The sequence below is a fragment of the Delphinapterus leucas genome, chromosome 14 (genome assembly GCF_059928025.1).
Source record: "Delphinapterus leucas isolate spDelLeu-1000000601 "Yukka" chromosome 14, BTC_Dleu_Yukka2, whole genome shotgun sequence".
In the NCBI taxonomy this organism is placed as follows: domain Eukaryota; kingdom Metazoa; phylum Chordata; class Mammalia; order Artiodactyla; family Monodontidae; genus Delphinapterus; species Delphinapterus leucas.
In genome coordinates, this window is record NC_143142.1 from 40,541,603 (window position 1) to 40,563,759 (window position 22,157).

The 22,157-nt window shown below is 37.5% G+C and overlaps 2 protein-coding genes across 15 annotated transcripts in view; one reads left to right on the top strand and one right to left on the bottom strand.

Moving 5' to 3' along the window:
* The window catches only part of OSBPL1A (oxysterol binding protein like 1A), a 222,665-nt gene that overhangs the window by 144,545 nt on the left and 55,963 nt on the right, over positions 1-22,157 (bottom strand). For 12 of the 13 annotated variants that reach the window (XR_016387606.1, XM_022586847.3, XM_022586844.3 and 9 more), the window contains 7 exons: positions 17,794-17,855; positions 17,647-17,691; positions 16,725-16,798; positions 16,548-16,611; positions 11,043-11,141; positions 9,480-9,602; positions 2,648-2,729 (listed from right to left, as the gene is read on the bottom strand). Coding sequence is in view for 11 of the 13 variants with exons in the window: in XM_022586847.3 (XP_022442555.2) it covers positions 2,648-2,729; positions 9,480-9,602; positions 11,043-11,141; positions 16,548-16,611; positions 16,725-16,798; positions 17,647-17,691; positions 17,794-17,855 (549 nt within the window). In the remaining 2 variants the exon portion in view is untranslated. Of the gene's footprint in view, positions 1-2,647; positions 2,730-4,568; positions 6,314-9,479; positions 9,603-11,042; positions 11,142-16,547; positions 16,612-16,724; positions 16,799-17,646; positions 17,692-17,793; positions 17,856-22,157 lie in introns of those variants that run through there. The other variant, XM_022586854.2, reaches the window with a different exon arrangement.
* Positions 1-22,157, top strand: part of LOC149747612 (uncharacterized) — a 58,313-nt gene that overhangs the window by 23,394 nt on the left and 12,762 nt on the right. The gene's annotated exons all lie outside the window — the stretch shown is intronic.

Here is a 22,157-nt window from a genome sequence, read left to right on the forward strand (position 1 = left end):
AATAGGCTCAAAAATGCTAATATACTTTCACCCATTAATCCCACTTCCAGGAATCCTATGGTAATAAAATGATGTGATTAAATATAAATGCACAATACAACATTATTTATAATAGTCAAAACCTGGCTGCTACACCTAAGGGTAACTTTAAGGTTGTCGGGGAGAACAGATTGACTGCATGGCTTTCAGGATGTCTTCCAAAAGTTTTATAAGTTTGAGTGATTTTATTTGTTTTCGCAACCAGGCTTTTGGTAAAGATAAAATAGTAGAGATTTTAAAACAGCATTCTTTGCACCTTGAATGATGTGTTGCCAATGTGAGATACATAAATTTGTCATTAATCCAGGCAGAAATTAGGTTTAAGGTCCACTCATGAAAACAAAAGCATTATTTTAATAGAGGACATTTCAGACCAAAGACACAGTGTTTGGTCAAAAGTGTTTACGGGGGTCACAGGGGAGAAGAATTGTAAATAAAGCTAAAAAATCAGTTTGTGATCGGGCTATGAAGGTCCTTAAATGCCAGGATAAAGAGTTTGCATTTTATTCTGTAGTTTCAAGGACACTTAAAAGATTTTCTCAACAGAAAAAAACATTTATAATAATTTTTTTAAAAAGTAACTAAAATTAATCTGGCAGCAATAATGCAGTATTTCACAGAATTTGAGTTGGAAGAGTTCCTGAAAGGCTTCCGATTCAATTCCCTTTAAGGATGGAATGCAGGAGGTTCCCAAAGGCAGGGAGACTAAAGGACAGGCTGCTGCAGTGATTTGGATTGAGGTGGTGCAGAGCAGAACAGGTACTGTAGAAGACGCAATAAGGAAGAAGGGCGTTGAGTCTTAAAGTTCATGTTCATATAGTTTCATACTAAAATGTAAGACAGCTAACAATTTCAACCACAAGAGCTGGACTCTGCCCACAAACACTTTAGTTTTTCATCTTGAGAAGTCACTGGCAAACTATGTAGGCAGTTTGGAACAGGATGTGTATCTATCAGCTTCCTTCAATAAAACACATGGTACAAGATTATTCTGCACAATCCCTTGGCGTTAAGAGCAGACTCTGTTACCTTCAAAACTCCAATTCCATTCATGAAATTATCTCAACCCTATTTACTTAGTATTTACATAAAATGTAGTTTTATTTATCTACACCAATCTTTCAGAAAATAACGTCTATAATTTCTGAACATAATTTCTATACATAATTGTTTAAAACCCACTGACTTTTACTGTAGATATATGAAATAGAATTGTCAGATCACAGTCAGATATTTCAAAGTTTCCCAGATGACACTGTCCAAAATGAAATCACTCTTGCGGTACTGAGTATCATGTATGTCTCTAAGAGCACAAATGATGCATGCCATCATTTATGAGTGACATGTCATACCAATGATCTGAACCAAGAGATCTGACTCAAGGTTTAAAAGAAAAGAACAATGTAATTTGGTTGTAGTTCTCATATAATTTCTTTCTTTGGTCCAAGTCAAAGAAATTAATCCTTATATTTCATCTCACTCTGTACAGTTTCTGTATCTTTTAAATGTTGTTAGTATCTCTGCTTAGTTTTGATGGTTTTTGGTGAGGATGGTATTTTAAAAGCCCACTGACGGTCACAGTTGCATAGCTCTGTGAATATACTAAAAGCCACTGAATGGTATACTCCACATACGTGAATTCGAGGCTTATGTGAATTATGTCTAATGAGGCCGTTATTATTTAAAAAGCCCATTGAGGATGAAGAGCCTTAAGTAATAAAATATTCTTGCTTGCAATTAATAATCACAATGACTTGACTGCTGTCCTTCCCAAAGCTATCATCACTCATCTAAATACGTGTTTGTTGAACTGAAGTAAAGGGATGTCCAAGGTATACCTGGACAGATACAGAACATTTATGTTCAGTTTACTCTAATATTAACATTTCTTCACATTCCCTGGGCACACATAAACTAGATCATGATTAAAATCAGTAGTTAATAAACTCAGACAACTCAGCTGATTATATTTTAGTGGAGTTATTTATAAACACATCACAGCTAAAGTCTAAAGCAACTGTTAAGATTCTTAAGTCTAAGGAACATGATAACTGTTTAATTTATAAAGTAATCAATAATTTTTTCTCAAAACCTAATTTGTGTATTGGATTTTATATTGGGATTTTGTATTTTGTATTGCATTGTATTTTGATTTTTGGAGTATTTATAATTAACTCCTGATAATTCATAACTAAAGGAGAGTAAAGGCACAAAAAATGACCTTTGAAAGGGAGATTAATAATTAGATGAATTCACACATACATTCACAGAATGGCAAAAGACTACCAACCGCTTCATTTTATAGATAGGGAAAACAAGGCTCAGAGAAATTAAATGTTCTGCTCAAAAGTAACAACTAATAAGTGGCAGAACAAGGATTCAAACCCAAGACAATTTGACCACAAAATCCAAGTCTTCTGGGATTCATAAACAGTCTCACTACGTAGCCAAAACGAATTCACAGCCCCAAAAGGTTAACTTTAACTTTTTCAAATACAATTCTGAATTCAAACCCCAAAATTGTCTAAACTGTATAGTCAGCCAAAGGGTGAACATCTATGATAATGGGTTGTGTTCAAGAGTGGGGTGTGGGGTGTGTCTTTTTTACCTTTAGCCACGTCACACTCCTTAATCAGTCTGAGAAAGTTGGAAATTTCCCTGTCTAGTCTCTGCTGGCATATCTGTGCTTTCTGGAAAAGGAAAAAAGAAGACGACAAAGTTAAATTAGTAAAGGATTTTTACAGTACATATGCTTTAATGTTTCCATCAAAACTTCTACTTCATAGGTTGATACACTGTAATAATTGAGACATATTCCTAACAGAGAGAAAAAGGTGAGAGAAAATTGCCTTAGAAACTGAATATAACCATTAGTTAACCACGTACAGATTAATAAAAATAAATCTCTCTAATTTTAAATACATTCAATAGGTCAAGCATGTTCCATACAACTGCAGTATTACTTCTAATAACTCATTACACAATATATATCTGAGGAGTTAGAGTTCTGATTTATTCACACTTTTAGTAGCCTTGATTACATTCATTGAGAAATTATAAAATGCACCCATTAAGAATATATTTTAAAAACTGCTTTTGCTTAAAAACTCCAGATGGTGCTAGCATTTGGAAACCACAAGCTGATTTTCGTTCAGCAATCTAAGTGCACACAGCCCTCACATAATCAGACCAATAAGGACATCTTCTTAGTATGTAAAAGCTTGTAAAAATAAGGGACAGCATTCATTTTTCCTTGTAATTTGAAATTTCTACATATTTAGATCCCTAAAAGCAAAACATAAATACAGAGTTTCATGATGTAAGTTGCGTCCCATCTTAGTATAGATTTGGAAGTCCAAAATGAAAAAATCAGATAAAACCATTTATTACATTAACAATGTAATTTTGAAGTTAGTTTTATTTAGTTTCCCTTTAAAGGAAACTAAGAAGCAAGAATAAGAAGCAAGAAAATCATCATTGTAAAGTTGGTTGGTTACGGCAATAAGAAAATATTCTGAGAACCTTGACCTTACCAATATTAGGTTCACATTGTTGTAGGTAGGGTAATACATTTAGCCTGTGAATCTTCCCTACTTGGTACCCCTCATCTCAACTGACTCAACCCCCAAACACTTTTGCTCCCCCTAAATCAGACCTAAGTGCCAAGGTGATATAGGTACGCATGCTTTTCACCTTATAAATTTTTCAGTGCTTCTGAAGCTCAGCTCAACCACAGCAGAATTACTCGTGGTACCACACTAGGGACAAGCAATGTTCTCTTTAAAACGTACATTACTCTATTTTGAGAGCTCCAACAACATAAAAATGCAATTCACTTTTTTTGGGGGGGAGAGGGAGTATACCTACACTGTGCAATTTGAAACACCACAGAACCTGTATGCTGGATCATTTTTCCAGACATAGCCTGTAAATACACGTTTAAAGCAGGAGAAAAGTCAACTGGGGACCACTGAAAACATGCACTGCGCAAACAAATGTTACCACTCATAATTTATTAATAGAAAATTGTCATTTTCACTCTATACATATTTAATACCCCTGCCCATGTGCGCGGTGCGCCAATGCTGCTGTTTTCTATTTTTTCTCCTATGGTGAAAGTTAGCTGGGTGACAAAAGCAAGCACTGGCTTCATTTGCAGACTGTGAATCTGGGATCAACATCATAGTTCCTGTGGTTACCGTTAAAGATAAGAAACACTATTACATTCATCTTCCCTTGGCATATCTGAGAGTTACTGAAAAAAGTTCCCTTGATCCATAATTTATTTAAGAGTTACAATACGTCAGCTGGAGGAGATCTGATCAACACATACTGTTTTATAGTTGGGTACAAATGTGTGTCGTCTATTCTAAACAATTAATGCCATTTAATTGATGCAAAAAACCCAGAAAGGGGTTATTAATACAATTTTTTAAAACCACATTCTTCAATTTGTTATCATTTCCTTGTAGCAGCTACTGGTTATATTACAAAAGCCTAAAACTCTAATTAGGAAGGTTAATGCTTACACATTCTTTGCAGATCCCAGCATGGTGTCTCACTGACTTCTATGCCATGCACCTTATGTCAGGTTTTAATTTTTTTATTTTTTCTTCGCCATGCCGTGCAGCTTGCGGGATGATCTTGGTTCCCTGACCAGGATCAAATCTGTGCCCCTGTGCAGTGGAAGCGTGGACTCCTAACCGCTGGACTGCCAGGGAATTCCCTAGGTTTTAATTTTTATGTACACTACATAAATGAGATCCCACTCGAGCAGTGTTCTAATACCCGAAGTGAGACAGTATTTTAAATCCAGGTTATCTGGCACAGAGCCCAAGAGCAGGAGCACACCCACAGACCTGGGCTGCAGAGAGTCAGAGGCACCCAGGTTGAGTAGCCGGGCCACAGTCAGGACACCGGTCTCCTGCAGCTACTTCTGCCCACCCAGACTTCCGCTGTTGGTTTTGTTTAAGTTGATGTTTAACTACCTTATCAACCCTGACATATGAGAAAGTTCAAAAATGTATATCAAGGGGGTGGGCATCTAGGGAGGAGTGGAGAGGGTAGGAGAGAGAGGTCATTAATTCCAGCCTATTTGCCACATACAGACAATCCACATTTGGTTAATTAAGAACCGAAGCATTAGCAGATACAGACTACCACATATAAAATAAACAACAAGGTCCTACTGTACAGCACAGGCAACTGTATTCAATATCCTGTAGTAAACCATGATGGAAAAGAAGAAAAAGAGTGTATGTGTATGTATAACTGAATCACTTTGATGTACACCAGAAACACAACATTGTAAATCAACTATACTTCAATTTAAAAAAAAAAAAAAACCAAAGCAGACTGCCTTCTCAGAAATAAAAAGAAACTAATGATACACACAACATCGCAGGTGAAAGATGATAGGCACCAAAGAGCACATATGATGTGATTCCAGTTAGATGGAATCCTAGAATGGGCAAAGCTGACGATGCCTGTGATGACAGAGCAGATCAGTAGCTGCCTGAGATGGCGTGGAGGGCACTGTCTGCAAGGGGCACCAGAGAGCTTTGTGAGGTGATCAAAATGTTCTACACCTTGACAGGAGTGGTGGTTACACAGGGTATTTGTCAAAACACATCACACTGAAGATGCTAAAATGCCCTCATTTTATTATATAAAAATTGTACCTTAAAAATATTGATTTAAACTTTAAAAATAATGGTTGTAAAACCCTGATAACTTTCCTCTGCAGAAAACAGCCAGCATTGCGAGTACTGGTGCCCTGTATACTCATCTCCAAATCTTCCTAACTCCAGCCAAATCCACTTCAAGGATAACCCCACACTCCATCTTCCCTCAATCTAAGCCGGTCCACACCACACTGATTCTTTTTGGTACCTGGTGATTTGTAATCTTCTTAATGTTGTATTTTGCATTAGTTACCTACACAAAGTTAAAAAACAGAAAGAAAAACGAAACACAATACACGGAGAAAGGCAACTCTCCCTCACGTACTTGTCAGTCCTAGAGTCCCTGTTTTCCCCCTTTCCCAGTCTCAAAGCAACAACTGCTAATAATTTCTCATCTTTCCTGGGATGATCTAACCTATACAAATGTGTGTGTGCATCCCTGCTTTCTTTTTGCCATGCAGAAGCATATTAGATACACCATTTAACACCCTGCCCCTTTCACTTAGCTATAAATCTTAACTATATCAATATATATATAAATCTGCCTGATTCTTGTATGGGTGTACCACTCTATCGGCTTTGAGTGGATGTACACTCATCTTTCTGCACACTCACTTTAATTAGAAATCATTTCTTCTTCAGTCAGGAAAGTCTGATATTACTTTCTCATTTGGTTTAAAGTTAGCATCACCGGCTCATTATTTCTTTTAACACGGGTACGGTTCAGAGCCTGTAAGAACCAAGATGTCGTCAACAAAGAAAAACCCCACTCTCCTAGTGCCCCCCTCAAAGCTAAGAGCCTACCCCAACTTGACCCAACAGAACTTTCTACAATGATGAAAACATTCTATATCTGCACTGCCCAAGGTGATAGCCACATGTAACTACTGAGCACTTGAAATGTGGCTAGTTAAAATGAGGAAATGAGTTTTTCATTTAACTCCAGTTCATTTAAATGTAAATGTATCTAATAGCTATCGTACTGGACAGTGAAGCTCTGTACCAATACTTGCTTAAATTTCTCTTCCAATTTTTATTTCTGAAATATTTTCAAGTTGCCATTAAGCCAACAAGTGTAAGGCCAGTACTTCTATGATTTGTCTTACACTTTCGTCCCTGTAGGCCTAACCTCAAGGCAGTGACAGACTGAAGGCTAAGAGAAAATGTTTTAAGTTTTTGGAGACCCTCATTTAGGTGGAGTTTAAGTGGGACCAAAGGCATCATATAACACGGTCATTTTTTCAGTGTGGACATGCCCCCATTCCCCCAATTTCTTATAGATCTACTTACTCGTCCAAAAGCATGTTGAGGAAATGAGGTTAATTTTATGTTAACTCAGGAAGTTTCAGAACATTCCAGTCCTAAAGCTCCTCATTTCCTTTAAAAGTCTATAGACATCTAGAATAGGTCTATTTCACAAATTGGTCTGAGTGTTTCCTTGCAACCAAAGAACCCAGGGATCGAGGGCATTTTGGAGCCAGGCTACCACAAGCTACACATAAACATACAAAGTTCATTTCAGATTTTCTCATTTTTGACCAACCTCCACAAACTGAGACAGAGTCAGAATTCTCAGAATTAGCATTCAAATTCTGTTGGACAAAGACAACTGTATAACCTGCAAAACCTCAAGTACTTAACACTGGCTGAAACTCTGACTGACTTCAGGTGCTATAAAATCTAGAAGGCAAAAACCTCAGGGCTTTAAATAACACAATATTCAAATAAAGAATAAAATAAAAGGTACAGCTGTGGCTGATAACCCTAAAATGTGAAAACTGAACTAAAGAAGGAACATTTCTTCAAGGAAGTTTTTTAATGATATGCAAGTTAGTATGCTTTTATTTTACCTGTAACTTCCATTAAGTAGGTCTTAAAACTACCATAATCCTGGGAAAGAAATTGCTGTGCTTTGTAAGCCCTTCCAGGTTTTATCATTTACCTTATATTGAGGGTGGATAAACAGGGAAGGATTTCTTTTCACTTAGGGAACCTGACCAGAAGTTAAAATATTTAGCACAGCTTTATTTTTTACTTGTTTAACATGATCTTGGCCAGAGATATTTAAACCTTCTTTATTTACCTGAATGTTTTAATGTTATTTAGATGCTGTGGTAGATGTGACTTTTGCAAAGTTCACTGATCTGAAAATTATGTTTACAGCTGTCAGCATATTCGGCCTTAAAAATAGAAGGAGTGCTGGTAAAGCTACAGTCAACTACTGGGGAATGTCTTCAACAAAACATGGAAGGGCTCAAATTCTCTAACGTTCCATCATTAATTAAGATTAGGGATCAAAAGTGTCAAAATCTTGGGCTTCCCTGGTGGTGCAGTGGTTGAGAGTCCGCCTGCCGATGCAGGGGACACGGGTTTGTGCCCCGGTCCAGGAAGATCCCACATGCCGCGGAGCGGATGGGCACGTGAGCCATGGCCGCTGAGCCTGCGCGTCCGGAACCTGTGCTCCGCAACGGGAGAGGCCACAACAGTGAGAAGGCCGCGTACCGCAAAAAAAAAAAAGAAAAAAGTGTCAAAATCTCTTTCTTACTTTAAGGTTATAGGTCCCTAATAAAACTCCTTAGGTATCAGCAAACTTAAATTCACTAAAGTTGTTGATTTAGAAACATTCAAATCCTGCAATAAATTCATTTCATTAAAAAAAAGATTACCGGGCTTCCCTGGTGGCGCAGTGGTTGAGAGTCCACCTGCCGATGCAGGGGACATGAGTTTGTGCCCCAGTCCGGGAAGATCCCACATGCCGCGGAGCGGCTAGGCTTCTGAGCCATGGCCGCTGAGCCTGTGCTCCGCAGCGGGAGAGGCCAGAACAGTGAGAGGCCCGCGTACCGCAAAAAAAAAAAAAAAAAAAAAAAGATTACCAAATGTAAAATAGATAGCTAGTGGGAAGCAGCCACACAGCACTGAGAGATCAGCTCGGTGCTTTGTGTCCACCTAGAGGAGTGGGAGGGAGACCCAAGAGGGAGGGGATATGGGGATACATGTATATGTATAGCTGATTCCCTCTGTTATACAGCAGAAACTAACATACCATTGTAAAGCAATTATACTCTAATAAAGATGTTAAAAAAAAAGATTAAATTTAGTAAGCAAAGTCATATGCTCTGACATAATTATTCAGATTGAAACACATCATCCTTTAGTAGTTCTAATTCTTCCAAACCCATTCATTTAAAAGGTATAGCCAGAAAACTGATGCCAAGAAAAAAATACCTATTTCACTTCAATTACTTATGTTGGTATTTCTCTATGGATGAGGCACTGATGAGGGCCTCTCCATTCATTACTGATGCTTTACCTTACCTCTAATCAATGAAGTTACAGATTACAGGCGCTTTTAAATGAAACTACAGACCAGGAAAGGTATCACTATGGTTGCGTTATTTAAACTCTGAAATATACAGTGAAGTCATAAAGGGCAGTAAGGCAAGCAATGCATGCCCCCCCAGGGGCGGCAGCTTTCAAAGAGAATGACAATCTGATTACAACATAAAAATCTTAACCAAAAAAGATACACGTAGGCACATGCCTATCTTTAGAGCCTATTTACCAAGATATCTGATCGTTATTACTACTGTAACAGAGACAGTGTAAGTAGCAAGAGAATATTACTGGAAAAGTAATACTACTTCTCCTGCTGTGAGAAATCTTAATTTCAAAACCTCATATTTAAAAAAAAAAAAAAAATTCTTGGTAAAACCTGAGTGATAGAGTTAGGTATACGGGTCAGGTTTTCCTATTTACCTCTAAGGATTCCTTCAAGTCTACAGCAGAAACTGCGTCTTCCTCTTCATCATCAGTCAACTGGTCCTGGGAACAGTAGTGCGTGCTGTAAGCAGAATGCTCTTCTATTGCTTCCAGCCAGTCCTGAAATAATACAAGGACTTAAATCAAAGTAAAACACATTTTGACTCAAAACAGATATTATTACAACAATCTGGGAAGAATAAAATGAACATGGAGAAAAAAAAATATTACGGCCTCAAAAAAACGAAACAAAAAATTCCCAACAACAAAATAATGATGCAGGTCTCTTGTCCATGACACATCTGGATAAAAAATTTTCCCAATACTTTAAAAAAATACCATCTATAAGTTTACATAGTCATTCATATTAATACTGAAACACATTATAAAAACTAAACAATGGGTGGAGAATCTTGCACTTAGAATTATAAGTTCTCAACACTGTTGAATAAGTTACTATATAAGATGCATCCAGAAACAATTTACCAACTTGCCATAAGCACAAGACACTCAGACCATTTTAAGAGAGCCAACAATTACTCTGATGCTTTAACTTTAACTATGTTTTTAAAAAATTAGTGGGACTTCCCTGGTGGTCCAGTGGGTAAGACTCCCCACTCCCAATGCAGGGGGCACGGGTTGGATCCTGGGTCAGGGAACTAGATCCCGCATGCATGCTGCAACTAAGAAGTCTGTGTGCCACAACTAAGAAGTCTGCATGCCGCATCTAAAGATCCCGCATGCCACAAAGAAGACCCGGTGCAGCCAAAATAAATAGATAAATAAATAATAAATATCTTAAAAAATTAGTGATTTCACAAAAAGATGGAATGTTTGCCCTAAAAATATCTATCTTACTTCTACCTCATTTCTTGCAGCATTTTTCAGGGTCAATTCTTACCCTTTTATGAAATTTTGGGACAGTCACGTTTTGTATTGTTTAGGGTTCTCTGCAAGGCCAAAGTTAACCGCTCTGGAAAATAGATCCTTTTAACCCCTTACATAATTTATAAAAAACAAGATAAGTCTACGAATATTGCTTTGATCTAAAGGGATATGGAGTCTCCATTAAATAACTACACAATGAATTTCCGTCACATCAATCCCAATTTCTTGCTTGCTGCTATTGTTCAGTTTACCACAAAGAAAGGCTGAGTCTACACTGTAATAAATCAGAACACCTGGGCTGGAGCCAGGTTCTGTTACTTGCAAGCTGCATGAGCTTGAGAGGTCACTTCAATCTTAGTCTTCAGTTTTCCTCACCTATAAATTCAGGGGTAGACTAAATAATCATTTAGGCTTTTTTCCAAAACTAATAAGGGCCTCTTACATTCACAGAAGCAAAATTTTTAAAAAAAGAAGAAGAAGAACAGAAAATACCTGCAGGTACATGCTGATAAGGAATTAATTCCTAAGCCAAATTTCAAAAGTTTCATATAATCACTCCCGTTAAAAAGGTACAATCAACAAGATGTTAGATGTTAATATTGAGCCTACCTTACATTCTTCATGTTCTTAAATGTTAAGTTTTATGAAAGATAAACGAAACCATAAAATTACCTCTCTTGTCTGCTGAAGGCTATTCTTAGGAACCCTGAAGCCATGAACAGTGTCATCGAAGCATTTAATAAAGAAGAGGCAGCTATCAGTGGGTTTTACCTTGGATATAAAGAAGTCAGTAAGACAACATCATTCATGCCCATAAAACAAAACCCTAAAATTATCTATACATAAAATTAACAATATTAGCGTGATAATACCCGAGTGAACATTTAAAATACTGAGAAAAATTGATACATTGGGAGTATCAAATGCACTGTAGCTTATCTACATCAAATCTGGCTTTCATATTCTTAATCACAGTAAATACTAATATATAGTCCACTAGGTATGTAGTTTTCCTTTTATCCTATTAAATATAACACTTGGGCTTGGGCTATAAAGTCCTTTAAACACAAGAACTCCAATTTCTTATTCACGCCACTCTCCTGAAACTTTTGTTTGAGCTGAGTACAGAAAATGTTTGAACTGAGTGTAAAAGCATGAGGAGTAGAAAAGGAAGAGCTGGAGTGTGAACAAGAGCTGGCCGACTCGATGGGAGAGCAAGTTGCCTTGGAGGAAAGGAAACGAGGAGCTTTGCGAGCAAGCTCCCACCCCCAAGATTGTTCACCTGGAACTAGTACAGTCCCCGAGGGTGACACGACAGCAGCAAGAGCAAACCTGGACAACAGTCTGTCTTTGGAAATTAAAAAAGCAGAGCTGGGCAGCCATAAATCCTAAAGAGAGTAGGGGAGTCACCCAATGGAAAGAGACAGAGATGGGAATCCCAAACTCTGTCTTTTCACATCTCTTACTGATGCACAAAATAGATTCCAAGCAGTCACTGAAATACAGACCAGAGCTGCCATCCAAGAAACAGAGTTTACAGCACAAACCCAGCCAAGAAAATGACCTAAAACAACGGAAATCACATTTAATGGAGAAAAATAAAGAATCCAGGGTCTCCAGAACTTAACGTTAAGGATACAATCCAAAATTACTTGACATATGAAGTAAAAAAGTGGACCACATTCTCAAAAGAAATCTAATTAAAAGGCAAAAAATGTCAGAATGGTTAATAGGAACCCAAATATATACTATCTACAAGAGACAGAAGATAAATATAAAGATACAGCTAGGTTGAAAGTAACTAGATAGAAAAAGAGATACTATGCAAACAGTAACCATAAGAAAGCCTGAGTGGTTATATTAATATCAAGCAAAATAGATTTCAAAACAAAATGCATTATTACAGGAGATAAAGAGGACCACCACATAATGCTAAAAGGGTTAATTAATCAGGAAGACAACAATCATAAATATGTATGTGATCAGTAACAGAGTGAGAAATACATAATTCTACAAGTATAGTTGGAGATTTAAACACCCTTCTCTCAGCAATTGATACAATTAGAAAAAAAAAAAGGCAGCAAAGACACAGAAGATCTGAACAACACTATCAACCATCATGACTGAATGTTTATAGGACATGACCCCCAACAATAGCAAAATACACATTATTTTCCAGTGCATTCTCTAGGATAATCCATATGTAGTCATCAAGCAAGTCTCAATAAATTTGACAAGACGGAAATCATATCGAAAATGTTCAATGACCAAAATGGAATTACATTATAAATCAAAAGCACAGTAATTAGGAAAACCCCAATTATTTGGAAATTTAACAACACACTTCTAAACATTCACTGGTTCAAAGAAGAAATCATAATAGGAATTAGAAAATATTTTGAACTGGATGATAATTTGAATAATCTAAGCTTCAACCTTAAGAAACTATAAAAGAGCAAAGCAAGCCCAACACATGGAGAAATTATTTTAAATGAATTAAAAAATCAATGAAATAGCAAAAACAAGATAAATATTTCAATGAAATCAAGAACTGGTTCTTCGAAAGGATCAATAAAACTGATAAAGTGCTAGACAGACTGATCTAGAAAAAAAAGGAAAACACAAATTACCAATATAAAAAGTAAAAGACCATATAACACTACCTACCACACAGACATTAAAAACACAATACGGGAATATTACTAACCCTAAGTTTTATAACCCAGAAGAAAATGGACAACTTTCTTGAAAGGCAAAAATTACAAACACCAACCGAAAAAGAAACAGAAAATGTGAATAGCCCTATAGCAACGGAAGAAATTAAATTTGTAACTACAATCCTCCCCCACCCCCGCACTAAAAACCTCCTGGCCCATGTGACTTCACAGGTGAATTCTATCAAGCATGTAAGGCAGCAGTAACCTAATCCTATACAAACTCTCCTAGAAAACTGAAAAGGAACATTTTCCAATTCATTATATGAAACCAGACAAAATATCAAAGAAGAAATATAAACCAATATCCAGCATGAACAAAAAAGCAAAAATTCTTAACAAAATATTAACGAACAATATATTAAAATGGTAATTTATCATAACCAACTGGGATTTGTCCCAGCAATAAGATTGACTTTAACACCCTAAAGTCTATCAATACAACTAATCATATTAATAGAATGAGTAAAACCATATGATCATTTCAGTAACATGGAAAATAACATTTAATAAAATTCAACAGATTTTCATAATAAGGAATCTCAGTAAACTAGGAAAGGAAAAGAACTTACTCAACCAGATTAAGGGCTTCTTATGTTCAAGCCCTAATCCCCAATGAAACTACATTTGGAGATAGGGCTTTTATAAGAGGTAATTAAGGTAAAATGAGATCATATCAGTGGAACTCTAATCCAGTATGGCTGCTGTCCTTACAAGGAGAGGAAGAGAAAGCAGGGATGCCTGCACACAGACAAAAAGTCATGTGAGGACAAAGCAAGGAGGCTGCCACCTGCAAGCCAAGGAGAAAGGCCTCAGGAGAAACCGATGCCTCAGTGTCAGAGCTAAAACTATAAAACTCTTGTAAGAAAACTTGGGAAGAAAGCTTCATGGCATTGGACTTGGCAGTGGTTTCCTGGATGTGATACAACAGCGCAAGTGACAAAAGAAAAAACATAAACTGGACTATATAAAAAATAAAAACTTCTATGCATCAATGGACATTATCAGCAGAGTGAAAAGACAACCCATGAAACTGCAGACAATATGTACAAATCACATTATCTGATAAGGGATTAATATCCAGCATATACAAAGAACTCCTACAACTCAACACCAACAAGAAAAAAAAAAACTGATTAAAAAATGGGCAAGAGATTTAAACAGCCATTTCTCCAAAAACAACATACAAATGGTCAATAAGTACATGAAAATGGTCAACATCACCAGTTATCAGGGAAACGGAAATCAAACCACAATTAGATACTACCTCATACCTATTACAATGGCAAACAAACAAACAAAACCCACAGGAAAAAAAAGTGTTGTGGTGAGGATGTGGAGAAATTGGAGCACTACTGGTATGAATGTAAACTGGCGCAGATGTTATGGAAAACAGTATGGAAGTTCCTTAAAAAATTAAAAATAGAACTACCATATGACCACCAATTCCACGTCTCGGTATATATATCCAGAAGAAATGAAAGCAGGATCTTGGTGAGACATTTTCACTCCCATGTTTACAGCAGCATTATTGACAGTGACCGGAAGGCGGAAGCAACTCAAAACATCCACTGATAGAGGAATGGATAAAGAAAATGTGGTCTATGCATAACAATGGAATATTATTCAGCCTTAAAAAAAGAAATCCTGTCACATGTTATAACATGGATGAACCTTGAGGACATTATGCTAAGTGAAATAAGCCAGACAAATACTGTACAATTCCACTCATGTGAGGTATCTAAAGTAGTCAAAAGCATAGAAACAGAAAGTAGAATGGTGGTTGCCAGTGGGGTGAGGTACTGGAAATAGAGAGGCGCTATTCAATGAGTATCGAGTTTCAGTTCTGCAAGATGAAAAAGTTCTAGAGACCTACTGTACAACAAAGTGAACAGAGTTAACGCTACTGAACTTAAAAATGGTTAAGATGGTAAGTTTTACGTTATGTGTATTTTACCACAATTAAACAAAACTTATAGGTGCAAACACCTATATTAGAAAAGAAAAAAAGTCTCAAATCAATAACCTAAGCTTCTACCTTAAGAATCTAGAAAGTGAACAGAGCCTGCCTCATAGGAGTCACTGAATGCCTGTTACCTTGTATCAATATGGATTCATAAATGTAGCCTCTAAGTAGACACTTATACAAGAAGCAAAAGTTATAAAACAAGGTGAAGCATAACACAGCAGAAGCTATCAATTCTAAAGAAGTTAAAAATCGGGAAATTTTAAAAGGGTGAGGGAGCAACTTGTTTAATTTTTTGTTTTAAGATAGACAAACCTTAGTGTTAAATAAATGAATCAAAAGCTGGAACAGAAGAGAATGGCCGGGACTGCACCAACAGAAGAAACGAGAAGATTAGACGGCTAAGACTAGAGAGTGGTTCCCTGGCCCTCTGGTCTCATGCGAAGGGAGGAAGGGGAGTGAGGACACTAAGGGACCAGCATGTGTAAGGAGGCCTGAGGGCAGGGGCAGGTGACTGAGCCTGTGACGGCCCAAGGGCGACGCTGCTGGTCCTCCGGGAGTTCACACGGAAAGGCAGGGGCTGTGGTCCAAAGAGAGGGTGCACTGCCGTGGCATGTTGACAACCCTAAAGAACTTGAAGCAGCAAGCAGAAAAGTACGTCTAGGCTCCAGTCTTAGGCTAATCTCAAAGGAGGAAAAATTCTTTCTCCTGGCTGGTAAAAGCAAAGCAGCCAGAAGTGAACATGGAGAACCTAAAAATCCCAATTTTGATATAGGCTTTAAATTTTACCACCAGAAAAATTTCCATTTTCCAGATTTACCCATGTACAAATACACGCACACCTACACATATATATGTAGATACGTATATGCATACATTATGTGTGAATATATACACATACATACATATATACATACACATACAAAATGGTAAAAGTTCTGTATAAATGTTTTTGGAACATGCATCTCTTATTCCACAATATGTAGAGATTTTTTTTAACTTGATTATATTTTTTAAATGGAATTCCACAACTTTACTTGTTCTCAAATAAAAACATATACAGTCATCCCTCGGTATCTGTGGGGGAATTGGTTCCAGGACACCTGAAGGATACCAAAATCCATGGAAGCACGAAGTCCTTATATAAAATGGCATAGTATTTGCATACAATCTATGCACATCCTCCTGCTTACTTTAAATCATCTCTAGATTACTTATAATATCTAATACAATGTAAATGCTATGTAAATAGTTGCTGGTGCACGGCAAATTCAAATTTTACTTTTTGGAACTTTCTGGAATTCCTTTTCCTATATAGTTTTGATCCACAGTTGGTTGAATTAGCAGATGCAGAACTCGCAGATACGGAGGGCCAACTCAACTGCACAAGTGCTTTCTACCCTAAGATTTTACAAGGCAGCTTATACCAATGATTTAGGGCAATCACTTGCAGGACTGATTTCACAGTTTAAGCAAAAGATGCATGTGTCATCCTACCGTGCATACTGCTTGAGTTAGATGTTTGCATCCCTGGCGATAAATATTATGGACTGCATCGGGCCTTCAAAATAAATATAAATTATCAAGGCAAAAGGAAAAGAGATTAGTGAAAACTTTTAATCATTCAAAATTTAGATGCTGAAATTCAACAAGTATTAGGATCATAATACTTACTGTTTCCTATACCATGAAAGGACTCCATGTTCTAACACTACCCAGAATAATCTCCAGCCAAAAAATCTTGAACTCTAAGGGGAAAACAACAAAGATTTTTCCAAGTTGATACATCTAGATTCAAATACTTGACTGATAAAAAGTAATTAAGTTATGACAGTTCTATCTGAGCCTTTCAGCCGGACAGTACCACTGCACACTCAAAAATGAACAAACATGAACCGAGGAACTGGGTGCAGAAATGAAAACATACTACTACAGGGTGACAGGAACAGAAGAAATGCCATATTGGTAAGATCAACGATGAACACAGTTTATAAGTTCTGACAATACTGCGCAAGGATATTTACAGGAAATATATCAGTTGTGAGCTTCAGAGACAGTTTCCTCAAAGGCCTGAGTTTCTAAATAAAGAGAATTATCCTAAATTTTATACAATATAAGCATACATGTACATAAATATATAGAAGGAGCAGCTGCAAATGCAGAAGAAACTATATGCTCCAAAATAGTTAATTCTAGAAAATAGCTGAACTCCAAAAAGCAAATAAATTTTCAGAACCAGAAAGGTTTTATATGTGTGCTCTGTGACAATTCAAATATTAAATTCCTCCTGAGTCCTCCATGGATCAATGTTCATAACAAAGATGATACGGTAACTCTATGCTTAAGTAAGAAAAAAAAAATTCCTCCACTCTTCTCTGTACAAACTTGGTCACCTACAAGTGTTAGACCAACAGTTAACTGCTACAATTGCTGGATGCCTAATAAAGTCCAGCAGTATAAAAATGGCTTACATGATAAGATCGAATAATTATTAAATCACATATACTTCAGAAAAGAATGAAAAAGAGTTTTAACAAGAGAGCACCTGAGAATCTTTTTTTTCCAGTTTTATAATTAAAAAACCATCCCAACCTACCTTCCAGAGAGGGCCTTCGTATCGTTTCAATGCTTTGTAGATGACCTATCGGAAGAACATGTTTTCATTAAAAACGCATCTATGTATTTCAAGAATTCAAAATTTTTTTCTACATTATATAAATGTAATCCATTACCACATACATACCTTATTACCAACAAGAACGTGTTTCATTTCAGCACCCTGGGCAAGATCAAGAGGTTTCTGATCTGTGCAAAATACAAGGAAAAAAGCCATCAAGAGCTTAATTCTACACTAAAATTGATGCTTGTATTGTAGCACATAATATTCTTTCATTATTCCATCAACTACACCCCAAATCACCGACCTGAAGCTGCCATCTCAATTCTTTACAGCATCCTTTTCAGTAACTATTAAGCCAGCAAATCAAACTAAACTTTGAACACTCTGTACAGGTTTTGTGATCTTTCAAGCTTTCGTGCCTTAAGCCACTGTATCAGTTTCCTATGGCTGTTGTAACAAATTACAACATACTTACTGGTTTAAAACAATACAAATTATTCTCTTACAGTTCGGGAGGTCAGAAATCTACAGTCAGTTTCACTGGGCTAATAACCAAGGTGTTGGCAGGGCTGCCTTCCTCTGGAGGCTCTTGAGGAGAACCTGTTCCCTTGCCTTTTCCAGAGGTCCCCTACATCCCCTTGATTCGTGGTCCCTCCCTCCATCTTCAAAGTGCATCATTCCAACCTCTGCTTCCATGCCCACATTTTTCTCCCTCAATATTCTGATCCTCCTGCCTCCTCCCCCAAAAGGAAGGACCCTTGTGATTACACTGGGCCCACCTAGAGAATTCAAGATTATCTCGGTATCTCAAGATACTTAACTAATCACATCACTGGGGGAGTATTATTCAGCCACCACAGCTGCTCTTCAACTACCTCACTGGAGAACAGGTAGCAGAGACAACTCACAGAGTAACGTGTGATGGTCCACAATTGAGGACAAAGGAAAAGCGGTAACTGAGGATGAACCCAGCAAGGTGTCACGGTAACTTTCTCAAGCCTACGCATGCAAGCACTCTACGTTTTTCCAAACAACAAAAATGCAATTTGTTTGTAAGTTATTTACCGAAGTGACTTCTGAAGTGAGCAGGACACTATATGAAGGATGCAAACTAAAAGAATAATCGTCTCATAACCTCAAAGAGCTTCTAATTACTAGAGAAACAAAAGCTACACATACAAATTTGAAACAAAAAACCCAGCCCTTTCATGATAACATATCAGACTGGCACTCTGGAACTCTATTTATGCAGTAAGGTGATAACATTCTATCAAATAACCTTTTTATAAATACCTGGTAAGTGTTGGACAATTTCTTGTAAAACTATCTCCTAATGAGAGTCTATTATGTGCCAATTAATATTTTAGGTACTGGGGATTCAGTAGTGAACATGACTCAAAAAATTAGGTGGGGGGAGGTGTAGAAAAAGGGAAAGACACAACTTAATAAAAAAAGGATACAGCAAATAAACCATGGTATGCCAACATTTTTAAGGGAATGTTCTGAGAGAATGACTGGAATACCACTTTAGATTGGAGACTGGGGGACTGATCGAGGAAAGCCTCTCTCTGAGGGAGGGATGTTTAAGCTGAAAGGAAGGATCCAGCCTTGTGAGAATACAGGGGAAGGGCACTGCAAGCAGAGGGAACAGCTGATGCAAAGGCCCTGAGATAGCAACAATTAGGTAGGCAAGAGAGAAAGGCAAAGGAAGAAAGAAGGCACATCATACAAGGCCTCTGTGGGTCAGACCTTTGTGAACCAGTACAAGGAGTTTGGGTTTTATTCTAAATACGACGGAAAGCCACTGAAAGGTTTTAGGTTAAAGAGTAGCCTGACCTGACTTATGTTTCAAACTCTGTCGAAGTGTTAAAAGAACTTAATCAGAACATCTGGGGAAATGTGAACTTTGGCTGTTTGACGATTTTGAGAAATTATAAAATTATTAATAGGATAATGCCATTGTGGCTATTTCTTTTTTTTTTTTTTTTTTTTGCGGTACGCGGGCCTCTCACTGCTGTGGCCTCTCCCGTTGCGGAGCACAGGCTCCGGACGCGCAGGCTCAGCGGCCATGGCTCACGGGCCCATCCGCTCCGCGGCATGTGGGATCTTCCCGGACCGGGGCACGAACCCGTGTCCCCTGCATCGGCAGGCGGACTCTCAACCACTGCGCCACCAGGGAAGCCCGTGGCTATTTCTTTAAATAGCTCTACTGAGAGAGAATTCACACACCACACAATTTACTCATGTAAAGTGTACAATTCAGTGGTTTTTGGAATATTCACAGAGTTGTGCAACTATCACATGGTTATGGTGTTTTTCTTAAAAGGAGACCTTATACAAATGTACTTAAAGATTTATAGCCAAAATAAGATGACATAGGGGGAGTGGCCATTACTGACAATTCCTGAAAGAGGGTGAGGAGTACATCAATTATACTATTCTATTTAGTAAGCTTTGATAATTTTAGTAATAAAAAGTAAAAAAAAAAAAAGATCACTGCAGCTACTGTATGGAAAAACCCTGTAAATGTGGGCAAGAGAAAAGAAGGGATACAAGTTACAAAGCAATAGCAAAGGTCCAGGTGAAAGATACTGGTGATATACAAACAGCACATGCAGCTCAATATCAAAAAACAAACAACCCAATCAAAAAATGGGAAGAAGACCTAAACAGACATTTCTCCAAAGAAGACATACAGATGGCTAAGAGGCACATGAAAAGATGCTCAACATCACTAATTACTAGAGAAATACAAATCAAAACTACAATGAGGTATTATCTCACACCAGTCAGAGTAGCCATCACCAAATAATCTACAAACAATAAATGCTGGAGAGGGTGTGGAGAAAAGGAAACCCTCCTACACTGTTGGTGGGAATGTAAATTGGTAGAGCCACTATGGAGAACAGTATGGAGGTTCCTTAAAAAACTAAAAAGAAGGCTTCCCTGGTGGCACAGTGGTTGAGAGTCCACCTGCCGATGCAGGGGACATGGGTTCATGCCCCGGTCCGGAAAGATCCCACATGCCGTGGAGCGGCTGGGCCCGTGAGCCATGGCTGCTGAGCCTGCGTGTCCAGAGCCTGTGCTCTGCAACGGAAGAGGCCACAACAGTGAGAGGCCCGCGTACCACAAAAAAAAAAAAAAAAAACCAACTAAAAAGACTACCATAATTGTTTTCTAAAAAAACTAAAAGAGCTACCATATGATCCAGCAATCCCACTCGGGCATATATCCAGAGAAAACCATAATTCGAAAGGATACATGTACCACAATGTTCACTGCAGCACTATTTACAATAGCCAAGATGTGGAAGCAACCTAAATGTCCACCGACAGAGGAATGGGAAAAGAAGATGTGGTACGTATATACAATGGAATATTACTCAGCCATAAAAAAGAATGAAATAATGCCATCTGCAGTGACATGGATGGACCTGGAGATTGTCATCCTGAGTGAAGTAAGTCCAAGAAAGACAAATATCATATGATATCGCTTATATGTGGAATCTAAAAAAATAATGCAAATGAACTTATTTACAAAACAGAAATAGAGTCACAGATGTAGAAAACAAACTTATGGTTACCAAGAGGGAAAGGGAGGGGGTGTATAAATTGGGAGATTGGGATTAATATACACACAGTTCTATATAAAATATAGAAAACTAATAGGGACCTACTGTATAGCACAGGGAACTCTACTCGATACTCTGTAATGACCTATATGGGGAAAGAATCTAAAGAGTGGATATATGTACAACTGATTCACTTTGCTGTACACCTGAAACTAAAACATTGTAAATCAACTATACTCCAATAAAAATTAATTTAAAAAAACAAGAAAGATACTGGTGGCTTGAACTAGAGAGTTAGCAGTAAAATGGAGACACTAGTAACTATGTGGCTTTGAGATTGACTTTAGAGGTAGATTTATCAGATTGCTACAGGTAAAACTTGAACTGGTCATATATTACTCTTTCAGTGGGGAAAAAACTTTTTAAAATGTTAACTGAGCAACTGATAATCACTTTAGGTTTTCTAGCTAGCCAACAGGAGGATGTCTTATGAAAAGGTCTGCCAACTTGTTATTTCTACTCTATCTGCAGGGCACTTTTAGGCAGAAAGGAGAAAGACAATGTGATTTCTTTCACAGAATTCTGTCCTAACACCAAAAATAAATTCTGAACTCCTGCCAACTAGCTGAAGTCCTACACAGAGCCCTCACTGCTGGATTCAATGCCCACAGTGCCTGGCACACAGTGAGAATTTAATAAAGTGCTTTTAGAACTGAATGAAATAGCCCCCTTACCGGGATAGGCAACATAACCAGTTGTTTCAAAATCGCACTACATCTCTTATCAACCACAACAAAATAAAGTAAAAAACGGGAAGGATCCTATATTTAAATTTTTGCCTGATACAGATTTGTCCCTTAATGGGAAAATGAAATCTAAATGTCAACACTTCTCAAATAATTTACGTAGAACACAA